The 24,721-nt window shown below is 40.4% G+C and overlaps 2 protein-coding genes across 2 annotated transcripts in view; one reads left to right on the forward strand and one right to left on the reverse strand.

The window, feature by feature from the left end:
• Positions 1-1,444: 1,444 nt before the first annotated feature.
• sin3b (SIN3 transcription regulator family member B) lies at positions 1,445-17,900 on the forward strand. Its single transcript, XM_058638466.1, has 19 exons — positions 1,445-1,996; positions 3,892-3,998; positions 4,691-4,844; positions 6,722-7,090; positions 7,359-7,514; positions 8,502-8,630; positions 8,786-8,875; positions 9,047-9,165; positions 9,462-9,675; positions 10,141-10,257; positions 10,426-10,664; positions 10,959-11,142; positions 11,952-12,993; positions 13,651-13,820; positions 13,913-14,086; positions 15,134-15,226; positions 15,342-15,436; positions 16,208-16,406; positions 16,553-17,900. Exons 1-19 carry the CDS (start codon positions 1,886-1,888, stop codon positions 16,787-16,789), a joined length of 3,999 nt encoding a protein of 1,332 aa, XP_058494449.1. The 5' UTR covers positions 1,445-1,885; the 3' UTR covers positions 16,790-17,900.
• A 3,024-nt stretch (positions 17,901-20,924) lies between these two features.
• The window catches only part of xpr1a (xenotropic and polytropic retrovirus receptor 1a), a 58,019-nt gene continuing 54,222 nt past the window's right edge, over positions 20,925-24,721 (reverse strand). Inside the window, exon 15 of the mRNA XM_058638945.1 lies at positions 20,925-24,415. Within this exon, the coding sequence (XP_058494928.1) occupies positions 24,358-24,415 (58 nt within the window). The 3' untranslated portion in view covers positions 20,925-24,357. The remainder of the gene's footprint in view (positions 24,416-24,721) is intronic.

Here is a 24,721-nt window from a genome sequence, read left to right on the forward strand (position 1 = left end):
CTTAAGAAAAAAACATGGGACAGAATAGTATAAACAAGAAAGCATTTTTTTCAGTCACTTATTTTTTGGCATGTTTAGTTTAGGTTTAGTTTAGTTTGAAATGTATTGTTCATCATTTTTATAATTAGCTCAGATGCATAATTAATGTATCCTTAATCAGTAATCTAATATTATTTAGCCTTTCTGAGACATATCAATGTTATGAAAGTAGCGATATCTAATGGTGAGAGTACAGACCGTAACAAACAAACACATTTTGTCACCATGCGTGTACATGTTCTTTTCATACTAAAACTAGGGTCCACACCAGTCTGGTGTTTCACACCTGTGTAATCAGTCTCACATTCTATTTTGATATGCTAATGTATTGAGTCTGTCTTTATGTGTCCTTGCAATCTTTGAGTGTGGAGTTGGACGTGTGTGGGTACCAGTGGACTTCCCTCTACAACTCCAAGTAAGTTTCCATGGTTACTGTTTTCTTTGTTGTCTCTTTTGACTGAAAACAATAGCGTGGCCCAGACTGGAGTATAAAGTGTTGTGCTGCAGGGAGCATGTGCTGTCGGCACGTAGTCTGCGCAGAATCAAACTGGAGGAAAGCTTGAGGTGGTCTCTATGTGGACAACCGTGAGCACTCCTCCAGGTTTGAATATGCGAAGAAATCACATGGATAGTATAACCCAGCCCTCAGGGAACTAAGGTAGCCTTTGCATACCAGAAAAAATGCCTTTTTTTCTTCTATTGTTTATGGTAGGCTTCTTCTTCACAAAACCCGGAATCCACACTGTGGCTGGTTGGTCCATTCTAGCTGCTGTAGAAATAGAAGGATACAAGATGGTGGCCCTTCATAAAGCAAGACCCTTGCCTAAAACACAAAGTGCATATTCTAGGGCTATAAACGTTAATATATATATTTAATTTTACAGCAATTAAACACTTATACAAACACAATTGAATGTCTGCCAAAACACTCTCTTAAATGTTACACACTGGACGTTTTAAAGCCTTGGACACTTCTCCTGGTGTCAGAACTGTGGTGACCCCTTATCGTGCTGGGCCTGTCTCTAGAGTTCATAGAGAAAATACCCAGTGAGTGGCGCTGGCCATACGCGTCTACAGTGATAAATAAGGCTACAATAACTCAATACACACTCGTTACAAAAATGTGTGCAAAAGATCATCTATGAACACACATTTCAAACATTGAAGCAGATGAGCTCCGGCAACAGTAGACCACGCCGAGTGCCACTGTTGAACTTTATTAGGTATCCTGCGTACCTAATAAAGTGGCCGGTGAGTGTGTGTTAGCTGTCGCTTTGCATGGAGGAACGTTGTTCCTTTGTAGCAGTGAAGGGGGAGTGGAGCAATCTGATTCTTGTGAACTCAGCTCCTCCCATCATTGCGGCTGCGCACTTCAATTTTTCACGTTTTTTTTTCTCTTCTTCAATTTTTCACTCCTCTACTCTGGCTTCCGGACGCCGAGACAGACCGCTGCCGCCGAATTTAAAGAGACAGGCGATAGTTATTTTAAAAACGACAAACGGCAACCATTGTCCCCTTTAGATTATTTCCCGACACTTCTCGCCTGTGCTTGTTTAATTCGCTATCGATGTGGAATCAAAGTCAAAGCGAGTAGCAGCGCGGCTCTGTCAGCAGCCTTCACTCCGTCCTCCTCTGCGCTGACTGAGCCAACACTACTGTCCAGTCAGCCAGGCGAAGTAGGGCTGCTCGCTGGGCAGGCAGGCAGGCGGGCAGGCTGGCTGGCTGGCTTTTCCCGACCCAGAGGAGGAAGGTTTGTCGGCTAGCTAACTACAACTAACTGGAGGTAACAGCGAAGCTTCCCTCTCAAGTTGTGTTCGCGGCTCTCGAGCCTCCTGCCGCCGGGATAATGGCGAAGATTCAGGCGCACAGCACCGCGAAGCAAATCAACCAAATTCAAGACAAGCCTTACGTTATAACACAAAAGCAAGTGCAGCAGCAGCACTTCCAGAAGCTGAAGGTAAGAAGACAACCGACACGACAAGAGAGGAGGGAAAAAGTCCCTCAGAGTCACAACCATTTTGTTTTTGTCGGATCATTGCACTGGATTTGAGCCTCTTTCCTCTTTCTCCTCTAACGTAGAGTAGTGAGAAAGCAACGGCTGGCTAACGTTATTAGCTGGCTGGCCTGTTAAAAGTAATTCATCGCTAAAGAGGCGAACACTGACATTTAAGGTTAAACACAGAAGCTATTTTTCATGAATGATTGTGTGAAGTGACGTGGAGCGGTGCAATTTCTCATTCGCGATGTCAATAACACTCTCAAACACGAGCAAACGTTAACTCAAACCTTGGTTGTGGGAAGTTCCTCCTTGTTCGTCTTTTTTTCAGCCACCCTGAACAAAGTGGGGGACGTCAGCCAGTCAGGCTAGCCAAGAACCCCACGGCTACTTCACTTCATTAGCAGCTTCATTACACATTTTCTTTGTTATCGCAAGCGTTTCAACGCGGTCATACTATTTCTGCCAACACCATATATAGTCGTTGAGAAACCAGCTGCGACTAAAACGTTTTCAATAAACGTGTACGTGGTTGTAGGTGCTCCAAGTGTTGTAGTGGAGTTATTATCGTCAGTGGGCTGGCTGTGGGCTAATGTTAGCTACAGCCCTCTCTAGATGTGGATTATTTCTGCGAATGCTTTGTGTGTGAACACGTCTTTTTATCGCAGCCTGAGTCGAGCTCGGATTGTTGTGATGAAAAAGCAAAAACATGCTCGAGCGAACAAAATGCTGCTTGACGCCCGTTTGATTTATTTATTTATATAGTGATAGTTGCACAGCTTGTACGGCTTGTGCGGCTAACTCGTCCAATTGTTGATGAAGCACTTCGGTTGACAATAGGGCTGGACGATATGCCCAAAATGTCCTCGTGTTAAAAAAAAACATGTTTCGGATCAGTCGACATCGATTATAGTTATGATAAATATCAAATGAATATGATATTTTTGCTCCAGAGTGAAAGTTGAAGAAACCCGATTGATTGTAGTTTTAAAACTTGCTAATTGATAGAAAATGTCAAACTCCTATACATTTTACTCATGTAGGGGAACCCTTCAAAGTAACTTGCTAATACTTAAAAAAAAAAAAGTAAGTCCTCTGTTGCTGTAGCCCATCAGCTTCAAGGTTCACTTTGTTTTGCATTCAGACATGGTCCCTTATATACCTCAGTTTAAATGATTGGTTACTCTAGCCTCTCTGTCATTTTTGAACAACCACTCTTCTCTGACCTCTGGCATCAACTAGGGACATTAGAACTGCTGCTCATTGGATATTTTAACTTTTTCAGACCACTCTTTGTAAATCCTAGCGATGGTTGTGTGTGGAAAATCCCAATAGATCAGCAGTTTCTGAAACACTCCGTCTGCCTTGCACCAACAACTGTTCAAAACCTCCCGAAACACCTTTCTTCCCCATTCTGATGTTCAGTTTGAACTTCAGCAAGTTGTGTTGACCATGTCCACATGCTGGAATACATCAAGATGCTGCTATGTGATTAGCCATTGACATATTTGTGTTAAGTAGTTGAACATGTGTACCTAAAGTAGTGATTGATGAGTGTATATTTTTTTAAATTATTACCCATCTGTTGTTAACGACAGACAAACAAACACTGTCATTTATACACCTGCACATGCAAAAATGTTCTGTTTCGCTTTATATAATAGCACCCTTTGTATGATTATACTGTTTGCCTGTAGTATGTACTGTATTAGTGAGGTGCAGCGTCTTATTTGATGTGGAGACAAACAATCATCCTATTAAACATGTTAACTGTGTGAGATCCCTTTTCAGCAGCACAACCTAAGATGATACTATTGATCTGATTGTTTTGTCTCTCCCCCCCTCTCTGTTTTTAGGTTGAAGATGCATTGTCATATTTGGACCAAGTTAAGATTCGGTTTGCAAATGATCCTGGCATATACAACAAGTTTCTTGACATCATGAAAGAATTCAAGTCACAGAGGTATTTATGCAAACAAAGAGCATACACATATAGTGCAGATATGTGTAGAAACGGATGCTTCTACCTACCCTTCATCAATCCCAAGAGTACCAGAAGTTATTCACTTTTAGTTATACATTTTTAATGAGATGGCCCTTGAGATGGTGGAGCTTGTGTGTGCAATTTGATTACTTTGCAAAACATCATTACCCATGGATTAACTGCACATTTAGAGCTTTTATCAACAAGTAAGGAATTGCATACATTTCTTCTTAAACTGAAGAAACGCCCCTGCAAGCACAAACCTCCTCAAAAAATAATAATAAAATAATAAAATAGTCACTCCAGTTCACAAGGTTATAATTTGCCTTTAAAAAGTCTGGATCTGTTTCCTTATCATCCCCAAAATCCAATCATATTTTCCTTGGGCCATAACTTGCATACAAAAGTTCTTTCAAATCCATCCTTCTTGCGTTATCCTGCTCAAAGTCAGACAAACGGATAGGCACATGTTGTAAAACAACACGCCCTACATGGTGGAGTGAATTATGCCTTGACTTGTATTGTTTTGAAACATGGAATTTATAGCTAGTAATTCAGTTGTGCTTTTTTGATTGAGAGGCCATTGTCATTGTGCAGCACATGAGGAAGTAAGTGGCTTTTTTTTGATCACTTTATTTCTAAAATGTCTATTTCTCTCTTCTCCTCAATAGCATCGACACACCAGGGGTGATAAACCGTGTGTCTCAACTCTTCTATGGACACCCAGACTTAGTGTTGGGCTTCAATGCCTTCCTCCCACCAGGGTATCGGATAGAGGTCCCCAAGAATGGGATGGCTTTTCTCCAATCACCGTTCTCTACACAGGTGAGATATTCTCCTCTCCTCTGAAGTAGAATCATTCATTCATTCAAAACTAGTGTTTCATTAATATTTCAACTGATATGACTTTTAGCAGGTCCCTTACTACAAACTTATTGTCTGCACAAAAGTCAACAGAATGTTTCTTCAGTCAGTCAGTCATCATCTACCGCTTTATCCTCTACCAGAGGGTCGCGGGGGGTGCTGTGCCAATCTCAGCTACATCGGGCGATAGGCGGGGTACACCCTGGACAGTTCGCCAGTCCATCGCAGGGCCACACACAGATAGAGACAAACAACCATTCACTCTCACACTCACTCCTATGGTCAATTTGGAGTGTCCAATTTACCTATCCCCACATTGCATGTTTTTGGACTGTGGGAGGAAGCCGGAGTACCCGGAGAGAACCCACGCACACACGGGGAGAACATGCAAACTCCATGCAGAAAGGCCCTTGTTCCAACCGGGGCTCGAACCCGGGTCTTCTCGCTGCAAGGCGAGAGTGCTAACCACTACACCACCGTGTGGCCCCAGAATGTTTCTTATTTAACTTTATATCTTAAGTGGAAACAGGTAAACTAGAGTTGAGTATTCTGCTTCAGAATACAATTTTCTTTTGCTGCATACATCATAGTTAATAAAAAACAGGGAGTTAACAGTTACAAAACAAACTTGGGAATATAAACATGCAAGTAAACAAGACGAATAAAATGCAGGAGTTATGGTTGCAGTAACAATTTAAGAACACGGGCACTGTTCAATGGATTCCCTTTGTCGGTATTTTAAGATAGTGCAAAGCGCCCAGTAAACTAAATGTTGATAATTCTACTTTTGGACATTAATTATAATCATAAATCATATCGATAATCAGGGTTAGACAGTTTGATTTATATATACTTTTTTCTACAATCTGATACCACAACTGATTACAATTAAATGTTTGATGAAATATTTGAGGCCCTGCTATTTAAAACTGATGCAATTTGCCCCTGACATTTTTGTTTATGCATTAAACAAAGTGAGTTTTGTTTGACAATAAGTGAGGGAAAATGCATAAGCTAATTTTGTTTCTGTCAGTTTCACACACAATACAAATCCTTGGTTTTATTTCAAGCATTAGCAACCAACTAACTGCTACAAATCAATTTGAAAGAGAGTGACATGACTAATGAGCACTGCAGGTGGGTTAAATCCAAACCGTTGTGATTTCATGTGTTGAATTTAGAATTCTGTCACAGAATATGGTTTTGGGTGTATCTTTCAGTAATAAATTATTCACATCCTAGGCTTTTTGTAATGTTTTTTAGTTTTTTTTGGGATATTATGGCAATTGAAAACAGCTTCTTGGGCAAACACATTTTTACTAATGTTGCTGAAGATGCATATCATATTTATATGGTCTGAATGAAAAACAAATCACAAGACAATTGTGAAGCTTCATAGTCTGAACTTTTAGGGAAACATTCACTCTCATTACTGTCATGTTCACTTTATGTATTTTTGGCCGTTTTTGTTTGGTTTTATAAAATATCTGTAAGTTATAAGTTATGAAGAGCTGAAATGCAATGTGCTTCATTTTACTAAAAAAAGGTCTGCTGGTGAAGGAGATATGTAGTTTTAATTCCTTTAGAGTCAGCTTAATATACAAGTTGTTGTAGATGAGAAATGTGAGTCTTATTCATGGCATGATGATGAAAAGGGGAACAAGGGCACGGTTTAGGACACAACTCCCAAAGCTAGTTGTATTCATGTATTTTGTACGTGTACATTGCTTGTCTTTTTCATTTATGTCTGTATTTACTAGCTGTGTTTCTTCTTTAAATCTTTGGTGCTCTTCTAATCATGTAGTTCAACATCTTCCTACTGTCTTTCATTGATGCAGGTATCTCCAGGCCAGCAGGGGAAGAGTCTTACCACCTCTGCAGTGCCTGCAACCTCAAGTAGTGCCTCTGCCACACCCGTTGATGCTGGACCTGCCCGCACTAATGAAGTCAAGGCTGCTTCATCAGAGTCCCTACCTTCCCCAACCTCAGCAGGACCTCCAGAGCCTCCCAGCAGACTTTCTCTTCCACTGATGAGCAGAGAGAGTCAGAATCACGCCACCACCTCCTCATCAGTATCCCCACCTGCTTCTGAGACGAGCCCAGTAGAGTTTGACAGTGCCATCAGCTATGTAAACAAAATCAAAAATCGCTTTCTGGATCACCCAGAGATCTACAGAGCCTTTCTAGAGATTCTTCATACATATCAGGTACTGCAGAGTGAAAATATGGTGATGGTTTTTAGGTATAATATATGAAATGTATCAGATACTGAGTAGGTTGTCACAAATTGTTATTGTAGCATTTCACCAAAATAGAGTGAATTCTTGTTTCGATTTAGAATAAAATTCACAGAGTTCATACTTAAAGCATTACTGTCTAATGACAATTTTCCACAGGAGACCACTCTTGAAGGACAGGGAATGTATTTTGACTTGTTTTTTTTTAAAGTCTTTTTTTGTCGCCACTACCCCTCAGAAAGAGCAGTTGGAGGTTAAGGAGAGTCGAGGCAGCCGGGGCAGCAGTGGGATGACAGAAGATGAGGTTTTTTCTAAAGTTGCCAGCCTCTTTAAGGGACAGGAAGATCTGCTCGCTGAGTTTGGACAATTCCTGCCTGATGCCAAGAGATCACTGGTAGGTCAAGAGATGGAGACAGTTAATGTTCCACTTTCCAAACTGCCAAAAAAAAATAGACAACAAGACTGAGAGGTTGCCCTCTCTCTGTCTTGTTACTAAAACAGGAATTTTTTTTGTTTTTTTTACAAAAATGTTTTTATTTTTAAGCAATTCAAGCTATTGCCATTTTCTATTTGTGCTACTGATCAGAAGTGTTATGCTGACAAGGTTTGTACTTAATAGTACAGTGCAAAACCATTATTTATTTAGGAGGGGTACCTTAAATTCAATGAATAAATCATCACAGACCAGTAGCATTTAGAACAGAAATGATTTGATTTGCAATTTGACAAAAACTAATTGGCCACAATGTGATTCTAATGATTATTTGATAAGGCAGTTTGAAACATTAAGGCCTTTACACCTTTTCACACCTTTTCACATAGTTTTCTGTGATCAGATAGGCATGGGATAGAGCATCACCACATGTCTTTACACCTGACATTATGAGCATCTTCAGTTAAACTAGGTTCAAGGAAATACAATTTGAGATGACGGGCCGCTCTGCTATAAATGAATTCTGTAATACTCGGTGAAAGTTTCCTTTCACTGTGACACTGTAATTCATGCAAAATAAAACTGCCAAACAAATGTAGTTCCATACATGCTATCCGATCATGGTCGATGTATTTACACCTGTACTTACAAGTGGTCATTTGTCCCATTGCAATCTGATCACAAAAAATGCATTTTAATGCTAGGTGTAAAGGGAGCCTAAGTGTATAAGCTGTTTGCTACTCCTATCTGGATGTTTGCAATTCTTTGAACGTAAATTTAAGACATTTAGCATTTGAACTGCTGAAACTTGGTCTTGTTTTCTGACATTTCATATATCAAATGGTGATTTGGGAAACAATTAATTAATAATAGTTTTTTGCATAATGGTATAATGGTATAATATAATAACATTTTCCTGAACTTTGTTGTGCGCTCCTTGTCTTGTAGTTCACAGGGAGCTCGCTGACAGGGGGAAAGGATCAGCTAAAGAGGCCAGAGGAAGAAGACACAATATCTAAACAGAACAAAAAGAGGCCCAGACCCATCTTACTGCAGCACATTTCCCCACTGCTAAAGGTAAATTCTACGTGCCATGGTCATAGTGCTAATATACAAAAACATGCCAATGATCTCAAGGTTCTGTTCTTCACTCAGTTCCTTTTGCTTCATCCCAACTACAATAAACATGTTTAAATGTGGTCCTATTAAGTTTTGCTTTCATTTGTATGTAGAAAAAAATGAAGTATTCCTGTACCAAAGATCAGTCCTTTGCTTCAGTTGGCAAACATGGAGTTTTAAGAGAATTCTCCTTCTTTGATAAGGTGAGGCATTATTTTCCTTTATTGTTGTAATATTAGATTTCCCTTTTTACAAGTTCGTACTTTTCCTTTGACCCACTGATTCTGCACCCCCCCCTATATTACTCTCTAAATCTATTTTGTCAGGTCTTACGTGATAAATCTAATTTCTTTGTCAACCCACCCATCATTCAGGTTCGTCGCCTGTTTAAAAGTCAGGAAGTGTATGAGAACTTCCTGCGCTGCATCGCCTTGTTTAACCAGGAAGTAGTTTCTGGAGCAGAACTGCTACAGCTTGTTACTCCTTTCCTGGGGTGAGTGGATGGAAAGATACATGTGTGAAATTAGTTGGTAAAATTAGAAAAGTTAATAGCGTCTGTTCTTGTTTGGGAGACTTTATGGTATTACTGCATATTTAAGATTTTTTTTGGAAAACACTTTCAGGTACATTTAAGAGTTTCTGAATTTGCATCCACATAGAACTGATACAAAGACTGCTGTCAAAAGATACTGCATACATTTATAACTAAATCACATTTTGACTTGTACAATGATTTTGTCAGCTGCTTCTTCTGATTTGTCTGTCATTTATGATTGCATATCCATCTAGGAAATTTCCCGAACTGTACACACAGTTCAAGTCATTTCTGGGGGACAAAGAGCTCTCTCATGTTGTGTCAGGGCTGTCGGATCGCTACATGGAGGGGGGAGGAGGCAGGGAGGTGGATTATGCCTCCTGCAAGCGCCTGGGATCCAGCTACAGAGCACTCCCCAAGACCTACCAGCAACCTAAATGCAGTGGACGCACCACCCTATGCAAGGAGGTACACCCACTTACATTTTTACTAAAAACATTATCACTAGATCAGTAGTTCCCACTGAAGTACATACAGTTTTTACATCCATCTTTTCAACATCAATAACTTGGTTTGTGCAATGCTGCTTATCTCGTATTTTATCGCCTCCTCCAGTTTCATGTCGTCTTCGTGCTTGTGTTTTTGCTCACTTATGATTATCAATATGTCAGTAATACAAACAAAACATTAAAAACTTTCCCCATACAACTACCACAAGTCAAAAGCTCAAAGCAACCCTTTCATTGTTCAATATTTGTTTCAATACCCTTTCTCATCAAAAATGATCAAGGAGAGTCAGTAACCACTTGACCACACCTTCTTCTGGCCAAAGGCTACACTCAGGAATGTGACTGAGGAAGTGAAGCATTAACCGTAGATGTATTCCAGTAGTAAATCAATGGGATTTCTGTTTGTCTGTCTGTATGTATGTAGGTGTTGAATGACACCTGGGTGTCATTCCCCTCCTGGTCAGAGGACTCCACCTTCGTCAGCTCGAAGAAGACTCCATATGAGGAGCAGCTGCATCGCTGTGAGGATGAAAGATTTGAGGTACATGCATCATAACGATTCTGTTTGTTTCTTGTAAAGCAAATTCAATTATGAGAATGCCACAAACTACACATTTTTTATCTTTTCTCACCCTGCTCTTTTCAAAGAGGTCATGGCACATATGACACATCCTGTCTTTATGATTTGTCTTTAACTCTCCACTTGTAGTTGGATGTGGTTCTGGAGACAAACCTGGCCACTATCAGAGTGCTAGAGAGTGTCCAGAAGAAGCTGTCGCGTCTTTCACCAGAGGACCAAGAGCGATTCCGATTAGATGACTGCCTGGGGGGCACATCTGAGGTCATCCAGCGCCGTGCTGTGTATCGAATTTATGGCGACAAAGCCCCCGAGATCATCGAGGGCCTGAAGCGGAGTCCTGCCACAGCTGTGCCAGTGGTTCTCAAGAGGTCAGGATACACTGTTTTCCACAGAATTAGATCAGAATTATATACCAGTCAAAGCCTGTGAAAAAAATGGTCTGCTCATTTAAAGTAGGTACAAGGAAATACGATTTGAGATAATGGGCTGTTCTACTATGAATGAATTCTGTAATACTCAAGTTTACTTTCACTGTGACACTGTAATTCATGCAAAATAAAACTGCCAAGCAAGTGTAGTTCCATACATATTTATATGACAAATCCATGAACATGGCTGTGCCTGTGATGTATCTATATAAAACATTGTGTTATTATCAACAGGTTGAAAGCCAAGGAAGAGGAATGGAGAGATGCACAGCAAGGTTTCAATAAGATATGGAGGGAGCAGTACGAGAAGGCCTACCTGAAGTCCCTTGATCACCAAGGAGTCAACTTCAAACAGAATGACATGAAAGCTCTGCGGTCTAAGAGTCTTCTTAATGAGATAGAGAGTGTCTATGATGAGGTAAGACCTGTCTTTGTATCTGCAGGCTTAGCACCTGAGCCTTTACAACATGAAGTGATAATATGGGTTGCCTGTAGTGCAACTCTTGAGAAAATGATTTGTGTCATTAATTGTTAACAATCCAAAAAACAGCTCATTCACATATTCAGAGAAAGCGTTCAGACCCAGAACTGAACAAAAAAAAGCCCAACTTTTAAGAAATTAATTTCAGGTGGCCAGGGATGTGTGATAATCAAGACAATACCCATTATTTATTAAATTAATCTCTTCCCTTATTCGTTCTCTTTTAAAGTTGAGCTCAGCTGACATGACAAATCAGTTAACATAACAATGTTGACTCAAGGTCTAATCACAAGAATCCATTGGAATCTGAAGTTTGTTTTATCTGCAGTTTAACTGATGATACCTGATCTGATTTGCCACAAAGCTGTTGATAGCCATTAGCTGGTATGATATTCTGATGTTATGATAACCTTCAGTGAAAATATCATAAGTTTCATGATATTGAGATATTGCTGTAACAGTAGCAGTGTAGTATTATGTTTTACATAAAATAAACATGATTATGTAATACATCGATAAAATTGTGGTTTAAGAAAGAAGAATGGAATAATGCTAATACTCTACATTGCACAAGACCATTGGTGATTCCTGTACTTTTTGTCTTCAATATGTCATAAAAAAGCTCATATGTAGGAGGAGTATGATGGAAATGTTTAGTGGTTGTGAAACCCTGACATTTTCAAACAGTAGTCTAACAAAGTCCTTCTGAACTTCCTTCATTAAAAATACATTTGTGTGTTTTTCAGCGTCAGGAGCAGAGCACAGAGGAAAGTGGAGTTGGCCAGCAGGGACGTAATGGTTCTGGTTCAGCCCCTGCCAGTGAGCCTCACATGGTTTTTACATACGAGGACAAACAGATCCTGGAGGACGCTGCCTCACTTATCATCTATCATGTTAAACGTCAGCCTACCATCCACAAAGATGACAAGGACCACATCAAGCGCATCATCCAGCACTTTGTCCCCGACCTGTTCTTCTCCCGCCGTGGCGAGCTGAGTGATACTGAAGAATGGACGGATGAGGAGGCTGAGCCTGAGGAGGCAGGAGACAGGGCAGACAGAGACAGGGCAGACAGAGACAGGGCAGACAGAGACAGGGCAGACAGAGACAGAGCAGACAGAGACAGAGCAGACAGAGACAGGGACAGAGCAGACAGGGACAGAGCAGACAGGGACAGAGCAGACAGAGACAGGGCAGACAGAGACAGGGCAGAGAGAGGTAGAGCATTGACTGCTGCAGCAGGAGGAAATGGAAGTTCTAGTAACATCCCAGCAGCAACAGCAGCAGCAACAACAGCAGTGGCAGCCACAGGTAGTCAGGCACAAACCCAGCCCGATCAGACTCAGACCCTGACCCATCCCCAGCAGCAGCTCAATGGCGAGTCCAGGCGAAGGCGCTGCAGCCCATCCCAAACTGCAGAAACAGAAACCTCCACTAGCTCTTGTAGCATGAGTCAGCCAGCAGGGACTGCCGCATCCACCCCAGGATCTGCTCCTATTGAGATGGGTTCAGGTGCAGTAGGTGAGAAAGTGGACTTGCGTGACCCAGAAGCAGAGCACCAGAAGGAGCTGGACGGTATCTACAACCTTTTTTTCGTCAACAACAACTGGTATTTCTTCTTGCGGCTGCACCAGACTCTGTGTTCACGGCTGCTGCGGGTTTACCGACAAGCTGAGCGGCAACTGCTGGATCACCGAGCTGAACAGAGCAGAGAGAGGCTGCTGATGGCAGAGGGACGGAGGGAAAAAGCATGTGACCTCGCTATGGAGCTTCGCCTCAAACAGCCCAGTAAGTTCAACCGCTGTCTGTTATGGAAATTATATAATAGCAGGTTGTTGGTGTTTAATTTGAGTTCTGTCTTATCTGACTAAACAGGAGAAATATTATATTTATTTTAGCTTTTTGTCTAGGCTCTAGACTAAAAGCTTGAATTAGTTTTTTTTTATTAATAATCACTGGTTCAGAACTGTTTTCCAGTGTCAGCTCTTCCAAATTATGCCTGGAATCATGGTTGCCTTATCAGCATTTGAAACTGCACACTCATGTGCTGAGCCACATTGTAAATCAAGATCATTCAAGGCATTTTAAAAATGAACATGCTGAATGAGCGTGATTGATTTTATATCAGTTATTATAAACAGTTTGCTCCAGATAAAACATTGTTTGTCTGTGAAACCTTTTGGGATCATACTGTTATTAGTATTATATGTTTAGATGTGGCAAAGGAACTCACACTTTGGAACCTGGAACCTCAAAATGTTTGTTCTCTCCTGCAAATATCAGACAGCGGCTTTAATTATTGAGTCGTCCTCTTTTCTTTATTTAATATGGATTTCAGTACTTTATTTTATGCTACGGAATGTGTCCAAGCTGTGACAACAGATCCACACTGACTCTGCTCTTTCCATAGCTCCATTAAACTTTGACATTAATTTTCTTCCACAGGTGAGGTGGAGTTGGAAGAGTATTACCCAGCCTTCCTGGACATGGTGCGCAGTCTGCTGGATGGTAATTTGGACTCCACACAATATGAAGACACACTGAGAGAGATGTTCACCATCCATGCCTACATCGGCTTCACCATTGACAAGGTCATCCACAACATAATTCGGCAGGTAAGTAAGATTTGACCTTTTTTTCCAAGGTGGTCCTCTACGACGTTTCTCTTCTGCTGCTGTTTCTCACCGTCCTACTTTGTATCCTTCAGCTGCAGCACCTGGTGAGCGACGAGGTTTGTCTGCAGGTGGTTGATCTTTACCTTGCTGAGAGGAAGCGGGGGGCAGCAGGAGGGAACCTTTCCTCACAGTGCGTCAGAGCTGCTTGGGAGACGAGCTACCAGTGGAAATCTGAGCGAGTCATGTCCGAGGAGAATTGCTTCAAGGTGAGCGTAAAGTCCTGGTGAATGTAGAACTAAATTTTATATTTGGCCCTGACATTTTGCTGTTGTTTGAAGAATATCCTTGGCTATGATCCACCATTTACTCTGCAGTACATATACAGTACAGGGCGTACACAGTTAGAGGTCAGTTGGAGGATGGGAGCATTTCTCGTCATATTTAATGTTTCCCTAAAAGCAAAGCACAAGACTAATAACTGTTACAGAGTTTCATAACAATCTTGGGTTTTAGGAAATGGGAGCTGCTTTACCTTTTCATTTTAGAACTCATTCACGTTCCAATTTTTGAAGATTATCAATGCTGCTTTACTTAAGTTCTGATCAGTAGTGTTTTAGTACTCGAGATCGGTCTCGAGACCACTTTCTGAAGGTCTCGGTCTCGTCTCGGAATCGACTGCATTTTTACTTGGTCTTAACTCATTTATCATTTGAAATTTTTGTCACCGTTAACGGCTGTCACCCCTCCCGCCCCCTTTCACATGCCCCCCACAAAAGTGCATGTGACTGACAGGAGAAGAGGCCGTGAGAAGAGGTCAGCTAACTCATCTATAATAAAATTTGGTTACCTGAACCACAAAGACTTTTTGTACATAAATACCTCCAAAAGAAAACACAGCGCAACATGTACATTCTAACGGAAACGGCTGGGACCACGTCCAACTTTTACTGCCTCGGTCTTGGTCTTGTCTCGGTCTCGACCCCTCAAAGTTGTGGTCTTGTCTCGGTCTCGACCCCTCAAAGTCATGGTCTTGTCTCAGTCTCGACCCCTCAAAGTCTTGGTCTTGTCTTTGTCTCGATACACTGTGGTCTTGGTCTCGACTTGGTCTCGGTTTAGGTGGTCTTGACTACAACACTTACCAGTAAGTAATGTGTGACATGAAAGTGAAAATGGGCTATATACAGCCAGATGAACAGGTTTCTTTACTGACTTGTGAGTCAAATGTCACGACGCTGCAGTTGTGCTTTTAAGGTGCAGTACGTTGTTTGTAGTGTAGTTGAGTTCCTTATTTTTTTTTGGTTTTGTATCGTCAGGTAATGTTTGCCCAAAACAAAGGTCATGTGACAATGGCTGTTGAGCTGCTGGACACCGAGGAGGCCCAGGCTGATGACCCGTTAGATGTACAGGTAAACATGTTTACAAACTGTAAATACTTTTTTTTTTTTCTGACTGCCAGCTTGAAATGAATAATCATAAATGACTAAACTAAACGTATACATCTTTGGAACTTTGCTCCCTCAGTGCCTGTCGAGTTACATGGAGCAATTTGTAGGAACAGAGTCCAGCCTGTGTTCACAAGCAGAAGGCTACTTCTTCAAACCAGTGTTTCTGCCCAGGTATGACAGCTTTACATTAATGATGTGTATGTCGATGGATGTGTAGATCAGAGCAAACATATTTTTCATTTTGAGTTGTACATAAAACCCTCCTGCACGTATTAGGCCAATTCTCTCGTTTGAAAATGTTTTTCTTCTTTAAATACTTCTAATTAAAAAGTAATTCTGGTCATTGAATTTTCAACAAAGCTCAGTGAAAGTTTGCTGGAACTTTTTACGATTTAATTTTCTTCTATATGTCTACAGGATGTGAATTTGACAGCACATCAGTTGATGACAAGATCTTAAATGATGACCCATGTGGTTAAATCAACATATTTATAACCATTTGAAGACCAATTTGAATATAATCCATCAGTTTGTATATCGGTTCACACTTGTTAGTTATAAATATGCTTATAAGTGCATGTGGTGTAAAGTGAATCCCCTGTTGTCACGCAAGTATAGTTCAGCTCGCCACAGTATGGTTTGGAAAGGTAAACCCTGCTTTGGCTTAGGTTAAAAAACATGACATCATACGTGACACAGTGTAGCCCATCAATGACGCTGGTATTATTTTTAAAAAAGAAACACAAACAACCTTGAATTCTCTCATGAAATAATGTTTGGTCTTTCTCCCCATTTCATTTCGGTTATTGCCCAGAAGTGACCTGTACCACTTGGTGGAAAAGCACTTTATTTCACTTCAGTGTTGTCAGATGAACAGGGAATTAAAATAATTGAACAGAACTTTTTTTTTGATGATCTGATAACTCATGTATCTATTTGTAGGAACCTGCGGCGTTTCCGTCGCTGGCAGGTGCGCCAGGTGGAGGCGATGCGCTGCAGGAGAGAGTGGCACCGCAAACTGGGTGTGGAAAACGCTGGGAGTTTGGACTGTCGCTTCAAACTCAACACTCACAAGATGGTGTTTGTCATGAACTCTGAGGATTACATGTACCGCAGAGGAGCACTGGTCAAGGCCAGAAAGGTAGTGGAAGTCTGCATTCATTTATTTTGTATTAATCTACGTTTTGAAAAATGTATTAAACTGCTTCTTGGTGTGTATGGGTGTTGCAATCTGTAAATCCTGTTCAGCCTTGAATAGCTCTGAGAATATCTTTTCTTTCTCCACAGTCACAGAACAGAGTGGCAGCAAGCCAGCACGACCGCTTTGACAAGTGGCACCAGGGCTGGCTGGCCAATCACGTTACAGCCTCGGCTGAACGCTCAGTGCAGAACTGGCTGATGGGAGAGGAGGAGGAGGACATGATCCCCTGCAAGACGGCCTGCCTGTCCATTGAGGTAAAGGGGCAAATGGTCAACAGATACCAGGTTCATTACAGTGGTAGCAAAGCCCCGGCCTCACCATAGATGTGTGCCCCCTTGGAGACGGACATGCATTACAAACACACACACACACACACACACACACACGCAGGCAAATGCATGGACTTAAAGGACATTCATACACTAAACAAAGACATATACAGCTGCAGTTACACTTCTCCACCTCCCTCTACAACATTTCATTCACTTGTTTTCAATCATGAATGAAGAAACTAGCAGGAAAAACACAGAGAGACTGTGAATGGGTGCACAGTGAGAGGGACGATGATGTGGAGCAAAGGACCAACACAGACAGTGCCGTAATCAGTGAGTGTGACCCTGATTAACAGGGATGAGCTGGACACGACAGCACAAACGGATCATCATCCTTATCATTCTGGCTTCTCTGGTGGCGCACAACGACTAGAACGGTTGTTCTGACTGATGGATAGAGATGGATGATCAGGTGAGAGGTTATGAAATAATGAAATATGTTTCAGAAATGTGAATGTCTGTTTTTCTTTTTCTTTTTTAAGTCAAGTGTAGTTTTTAGCTTCTAAAGCCAGAGAGCCTTTTGCCTGTTTGTTGATTTATGTGTGTTTATATGGAGAGATAATGGTAAACGTGTGTATGTATGTGTATCATGCTCTTCATTTTGTCTGTTTGTATGCCCAGCACAGGCTCTACAACTCTAGTAATTGCATCATTACTGTATGTGTGTGTGTGTATATATATACATATATATGTATACACGCGCACACACACACACAACAGGGATCCTGTATTTTTATATATGCATCTACTTGAGTTGATGGATACATCTGAAGATCATGTGGTTCTTTACCGTGTTTGCCGTCAGCCAACTCTTGATGTTTGCAGTTTTTCTTTTTTTTGTATCTTTTTCATTTTTTTGTGTTGTGGCGAAACAAGTTATCACCGGGGTAATAAGGAGTCCTTAAAATTTAATTGATTTAATATTGATGAAGCAGTCAATTTATGTATCATATTCATGATTTCACCAAATGTTTACTTTGCATTGTCTTTTTTGCATACTGACATTGAAAATAAAGACAGAATATCAGTGTTAAAATAGAATGTATAACATTTATCCTGTATCAGTTATCATAAAATAAACAACCTAGTTGTGACCTTCTTAGATGTCGACTCCCAGGTTGTTGTTTTTTAGAAACTGGACTCTCTTAACTGATACTTAAGATTTGAGTTAATAACGCAACCGTTGGTGTGTCAAATGGCTGCATATGAAAGTATTGTTTTCAAACTTACCATAGTTCAGGACATAACGTGACTGTTTAATTGCTTGTTTTGGCTCTTGAAGTGTGGAGATGTGGCGTTTTTTTCAGATGTGTTGGTGTAAATCAGATATCTTTGGATTCAGGGTTATTGATCAAACAAAACAATGTGGGGCATGATGTTACCTTAAGCTAAGAGATTTTTTATGCACAATTTCCAAAACCTTTCATCGACACCGTACTAGTACTTGATTGCGTTTGACTTCACACTACTTTCTTTGCATTTTGTGCATATTTAAGTTACGACACCCAGTGAGTCTGTAGCTTCTCTGAGCTTTCAGTGACACTGGCTATTATTCATCAAGTTGAAAGTGTGCTCGGATGTTTTTTTTCTTCCTATGTATTTTTAGGTTGTCTCATTCATGGGTTGATTTGGATTAGATTTAAATTGTATTTAGTCTCTTGAGAAAGCTAGTGTGACACAGCTGAAAACTACAGAGCTGCAATTAACTATTAACGGTTTCTAAAGCTTTTTCTTATCAAATGGGGTTTCATTTTGAGTTTATGGACATAATTTTCCAGAAAAGTTTGCTGTATTCTCCTGTAACTTGCGGGTGTAGCCTCTCTGCCAGGAATCTTTTCAGAACAGATTCATTCATTCTGTTTGGCAGGTTGAACAGATTGTTGCCAGACGCTGTTCAGGAATGAAGGGGGGAAAAAAATCCTATTAGCCCCAAACTTTTATAGAAATTCAGACTTTTTTCCAGATTAATTCTCACCAGAAACTACAATGCTGTCATCCACCACCAGGCTGCACGCCTCAGAGTCTGATAAATAATTATACTCCTGTTCAAGGGCACAGCAAAAATACTGCACATACAGTTGAGGCCAAAATTATTAGCCCCCCTTGAAATTAGACAAAACTCTTTATTTCTCTCTGGAAATTACCATTAACAACAAGTGTTTGTATTGCATTTGTTTCCAAAATAACAAAGACAAAATGTCCACTAAGTTTGATGAGAATATTTTATTGATACACTGAATTGAAACAAAAAAGGGCAAAAATGAGACGTCCAAAATTATTAGCCCCCTGGCCATTAATAGTCAATAGAGTACCCTTTCTGAGCCACAACTGAAAACAACCTCTTAAAGTAGTTCTTTACTAGGTTGGCACAGGTCTCCTGAGGGATTTTGGCCCATTCTTCCATTGCAAATTGTTCCAGCTGGTCCAAATTGCGTGGTTTCCGAGCATGGACATTCAGCTTGAGCACCTGAGACAGATTCTCAATAGGATTGAGGTCTGGGCTCTGTGCAGGCCACTCCAGGACCTTGGTTTTGGTATCCTTAATGAACTGTTGAACCAATTTCAATGTGTGCTTCGGGTCATTGTCTTGTTGGAAGACCCAGTGACGACCTATGGATAGACTACGAGCAGATTTCTGCATATTATTCCTCAAAATTTCAACATAATTTTCTTTTTTCATGATGCCATGCACCCGAACAAGGCTCTCTGTGCCCAAGGCTGCAAAACAGCCCCACAGCATGATGCTCCCACCACCATGTTTAACTGTGGGAACTGTGTTCTTTGGGTTGAAGGTCTCTCCCTTTCTTTGCCAAACATACGCCACATCCATGTGCCCAAACAGTTCCAGTTTTGTCTCCTCAGACCAAAGCACAGACTTCCAAAACTCATCTTAACCTTTCAAATGTTCATGGGGAAACTTCAGTCTTGCTGTGATGTGCCGCTCTTTGAGTAAAGGGGTTCTTCTCGGGTGATGGCCGTGAAGCCCAGCTCGATGAAGAGCCCTCACAACTGTGTTCCTTGAAACATCAACTCCAGAAGAGGCCAGGTCAGCAACAATCATCTTGGCAGATGTCTGGGGGTTCTTGCTGACATCTCTGACGATTTTCCAGAGTTTTTCTCTTCAGAGTTCTTAAAATCTTTCGCTTACGACCATGCCCAGGTTTGTTTCTTACTGAATTTGACTCCTTGTACTTGGCAATGATGCAACGTACAGCGGTTCTAGACACTTTGAAATGCTTGGAAATGGCAGTATAACCTATCCCCCTTCTCCTGAGCCTCCACTATCTTCTTTGTGAGCTCAAAACTGATTTCCTTTGTCTTTGGCATGATGAGTAAAAGTAATCCCTCTCAATGTGCACATGTGCCATGTTCCTTGGATTCCTTTTATGCTGATTGAATGCTCAGGTGTTGTCAGGAAGCCAATTGACTGCACAGGTGTGGTTTGAAACCTGATTGGTTAATTAGGTTTGTTTTGAAAATAAAAATTCATATGGGGGCTAATATTTTTGACCACCCCATTTTTCACTATGTTTGATATAAAGCAAGCCAAAACATTTATTTTATATCCAAAATGTACCAAAAGCTACTAAATGGCACTGGTGATGTTTGATTATATCAAGTTTTATCAATGCTGCAAACATTGGGAAGAATTTTAGGAAAATGTTCCATAATTCCTGGGGGGCTAATAATTTTGGCCTCAACTGTACATTTAGCAACAATAAAAGAGGCAGTCTTAAGATCACAAACTAAATTAAATTAAAGCAGGAAATCTGCAGTTATGTAATAGTCTGAAAATGCCATAAATAGTTTTCACTCAACTTTAATTGAATTCATTCCCTCTACTTCTAAAACTGGTATGAAGCAGGTTTTAAGTGTAAAAGAGAAATCTAGTGAAGACAATTCACAAGAAGTCACAGGAATACCATCGATCAAAGGGGTACAGTGATGGAGAACTGGGTCTACTCTTTTGTGTTCATCTGTGTGCTTCTATGTTTTCAGACAGTCTCTCAGCAAAGCCGCTCATGTACCGTGATCTATCATAACTCGGCAGCTTGGAGAAAGGTTAGAATAGGTGACAACAGTTGGAAGTTTAAAACCGTAATAGAAAACAGTCAAGAGGCAGACCGAGTTTTAAAAATAATCGTGGTTTATAAAACCCAGATATGACAGGATCACCAAAGTGTTTACAGAAATACAAATACATCAGGAAAACCATCATAGAACAGTGTTATACACTCGACATGTACAAACTACTATGTAAAAGGGACTGGGGGAGGATGGTTCAGACGGTAAGACATTATCCTCTCTTCATGTCTCTTGAAATCACATTAAGCCACAATATATTTCTTCAGGTATCTTTTTTTAGTATCTTATTAAAGTGGAACATCCATCTACCAAACTACAGGTACTATTAACGTTCAGCTAGATTAGAGAGAAGGTACAATCAACATCGAAGGATGGTGGGAAAGGGAGGGAGAGCAGGAGGATGCACACATCAAACACTTTAACATCAGTGGGGTTTCAGCAAGCAGTAGAAACAAAAAGTCACCAATGAGGAAGAAGAGGTGTTGGGTCTAATCACAATCATCATCTCATTGAACACGAACTTTACAAAATAACCCTGTTTTTGTAACCAAATACTAACCATGTGTGAATAGACTCTGGTCACAAAAACATTTGTTTTCTCACAGAGAAGCATCCCAAAAATGCTGCTCATGAGAGAGAAGAGGCTGATGTGGGATCAGCTGGACAGTATCTGGTTGTGGGTCCTCCCTGGACTGGGGTCAGTTCCTGCTCCTGACTACAGTATGTCAAGTGCTTCTGTCTGCAGGGGCAGTTTACAACAACAGATGTAACGTACACAATGTCTTCATGCACATTCACAAATGTACAAACAGGATTACAGCTTCTGGACACAGGAAATAGCCCTCCCCCTCCCCCCTCCCCCCTAACGACGAAGCCTTGAAATAAGAAGGAATCACCAACAAGACACAGACAATCACATTCTCCATTTCTATGGATATGCTTTTCTACTTTTTATATAAACACACTTTCAACAGATTTACACATGAAAGTGCAGAATCTTTAACGATAAACATTAGGGTTCCTCCTCATCTACAAAATACTGCTTTTCCTTGGAGCAACAAAATGGCAACGCATGAAATCAAACATTGTGGCAGTAGCTACAATGACCACTAATATACACATCATGTCAAATAAATTAAGATCTATGTACAATGTCAAATAAAAAGCAGCATGCAGGCAAGACAACAGAAGCTTTTTACAAAACTATCTGCAGTAGGGTTGTGCGCTCTGACATGGAGTCAATGTGAGCTGTGTGTGTGTGCGTGTCTAATATCTGTATACATTTATGGGATGTGTCCAGTGTACTTCATTAGACAGGGAAGCTACCCAGCTTCTAAATATAGTCCGACAACATTTCTGCTTTCTGTGTTTTCACTTCACATTTCCACACATAGACTGTACAGTCGTTTAGCTGATTCAGTTGAAACAAAAACACACACACACATACATAGGAGAAACAGGACTCTTCTGTAGCTTTCTTGGCTTTGTCTTACGACTGACTGCTCCATGCCGCCACAGGGAGGAACAGCAGAGCAGAGACTGAAGCAAGACGATGAGGCGAAACACATACCAGCAGTGAGGCTGGTGCGGTTCTCTAAAAGCCACAGGCCGCAACAGACTTATCATTTTTATCACATACAGCTCTCCTAAAATGTGAGCTGATGGTTTGAGAATAACGCGAGTGTTTGTCAGATGTACAGCACATTTTCCTAGTTCTTATCTACGATTAAAGGGATTATGTTAAAAAAAAAACAATTACAATTAGAGTCACACAAACTTGTGTCTGGTGATAATAATGTTGAATGTATGGAAACCTGCCTTTAGGTCACTTACTCAGGAGCCCAAAGTCAGACAAGAGCTGTAAGACATGTCACACTTTACACATATTTACTGTTTAAGAACCTTCTGTGAGCTGATGTGGGGTTGCCAGATCTGACTACAACCGAGTAGCACTCTTCAGGCATTTGATTGGGTTTTTAAGCTCACACCTTTTAATTGTCATAACAAAACAAATAGTTGTCTAGATTGTAATGAAGCCTACAGTGTTTTCAATTTGGCTGAATCTACCTTAATAGTACAAAAAGTAGCCTACATAAATACAAACGGCCCCAAATCATATTTATCTGCACAATTAATCCCTCTGGCATATACATTACACTGAGGACTCAAAATCTTATCATTCTATACTTCACGTACACCTAGAGAAATACTAGTAATTCTACTTCTTTTCCCACAAGACAGAGGCTGACTGCTAAAATAGCCTGATGAGAGACAGGGAGACACGTCTTTGATTTGTTACATGTGACTCACTAGGGCAGGTGGCTGCAGACACATTCATTAAAACAAAGCTTTGGTAGTTAATGCAAAGATTAGCAATGCACATATAACAGACTGTGGCTAACAGGGCACTTAAAGATGACCCCACATGATAAATGTCATCTTTTCTCTAATTTTAGGGTTTGTCTGACAACAAGCTTATCAAAACATTTGGCACATGTACAACTAAGAAAAAACATTCCAAAGATTATTAAAAAAAACATCAACAATCGTCTTGTGGATGCTCAAACTAGTCTCACTAGTATAAACAACACATGTAGAAGTACTGCACAACTACTAATAAGAGTAATAATGCACATCAAATATTAATATTTATGAAGTATATTGTCAACTTCACAGACTAGAAATGCTTGAATCAAAACTGCTCTCATGCTTTGCGTATTAAAATGCACTTTTCCTGCAAGTGCTTCTGCAAGGACTGGGATTGTACACTTATTACAAATCAGCAGGAAAAAAAAGGAAGGGAATAAAGGATGGAGTATAAAAAGAATCAACAAGCTGAAACCAGTTGATTTGTTTTGATATGCTGTGATGTGTCGAGCCCTTCCTCAGGCTCCTATTGATTCCTATTTAGTCCTTTGATTGACTTGGTTGTTTCCCTGTTGATCCTAGAGTAGTTGAAAAAGGCGTGTAAACAGTCGTGTGTAGCCGGCCTGTCTGTACAGATTCTCCTACAGTACGTAAATCTAACGGAACAGAAATATTGCAAGGTAAACAACAAATAGTAAAACATCGGTTAGAAAAGAAGAGGGTAATCTCAGGGCAGTGTGGTCTGAGTGCAGAAGTCTGTCCATCTGTCTGTCTCTGTGGTGTTAGCTCTCATCTAAACTGTGGCAAGTATTACAGTGTTTGTGCTTCAGCAGGTGTATCTGCGTGTGTGTGTGTAATGTAAAGTGTGTGTATACTTATACTTATACTTATAAAGACCATGTAAGGCTGAGGTAAATCCAGACTGACAGTCTTTGCTGATTTAAAGGTTTACACTTAAGGGTCAGGATCACTACACCTAGAAAGAACTACAGAGGAGAGAAGGTTGAGGTTGAATGTTAGTGACTGAGGTCCATATAAGTATAGTATGTCTATGTGTGTGTGTGTGTGTGTGTGTGCACGTGTGTGTGCGCGTGGACGTTGTGGACTCAGCTGAAGGCCTCATCATCCGTGTCTTCAATAAGCACCTTTGTGTCCTTTTTCAATCTGGAAAAAGAAAATATTTCACAAATTAATATAATCTAGAAACAGTTTTCTAAAGTAAACTTACAAATGTATCAACTCTAACATATTTACACGCCACCATAAATACTAAGTTTAAAAAAAAAAAATGAACAAACAATATAAATAATTTGTCCGTAATAAATAAATTACAATCCAGAATTTAATTCTAAAATACTGCAAAAATAATAAATGATTTGTTGTCATCGTTTTAAAAGAAATGCAATATCTCCTGGATTATTATTTCATTAATATATTTACAATTATCTATGACTGAAACTAAAATAGAAA

This window comes from Solea solea, chromosome 9 (genome assembly GCF_958295425.1).
Source record: "Solea solea chromosome 9, fSolSol10.1, whole genome shotgun sequence".
NCBI classification, from domain to species: domain Eukaryota; kingdom Metazoa; phylum Chordata; class Actinopteri; order Pleuronectiformes; family Soleidae; genus Solea; species Solea solea.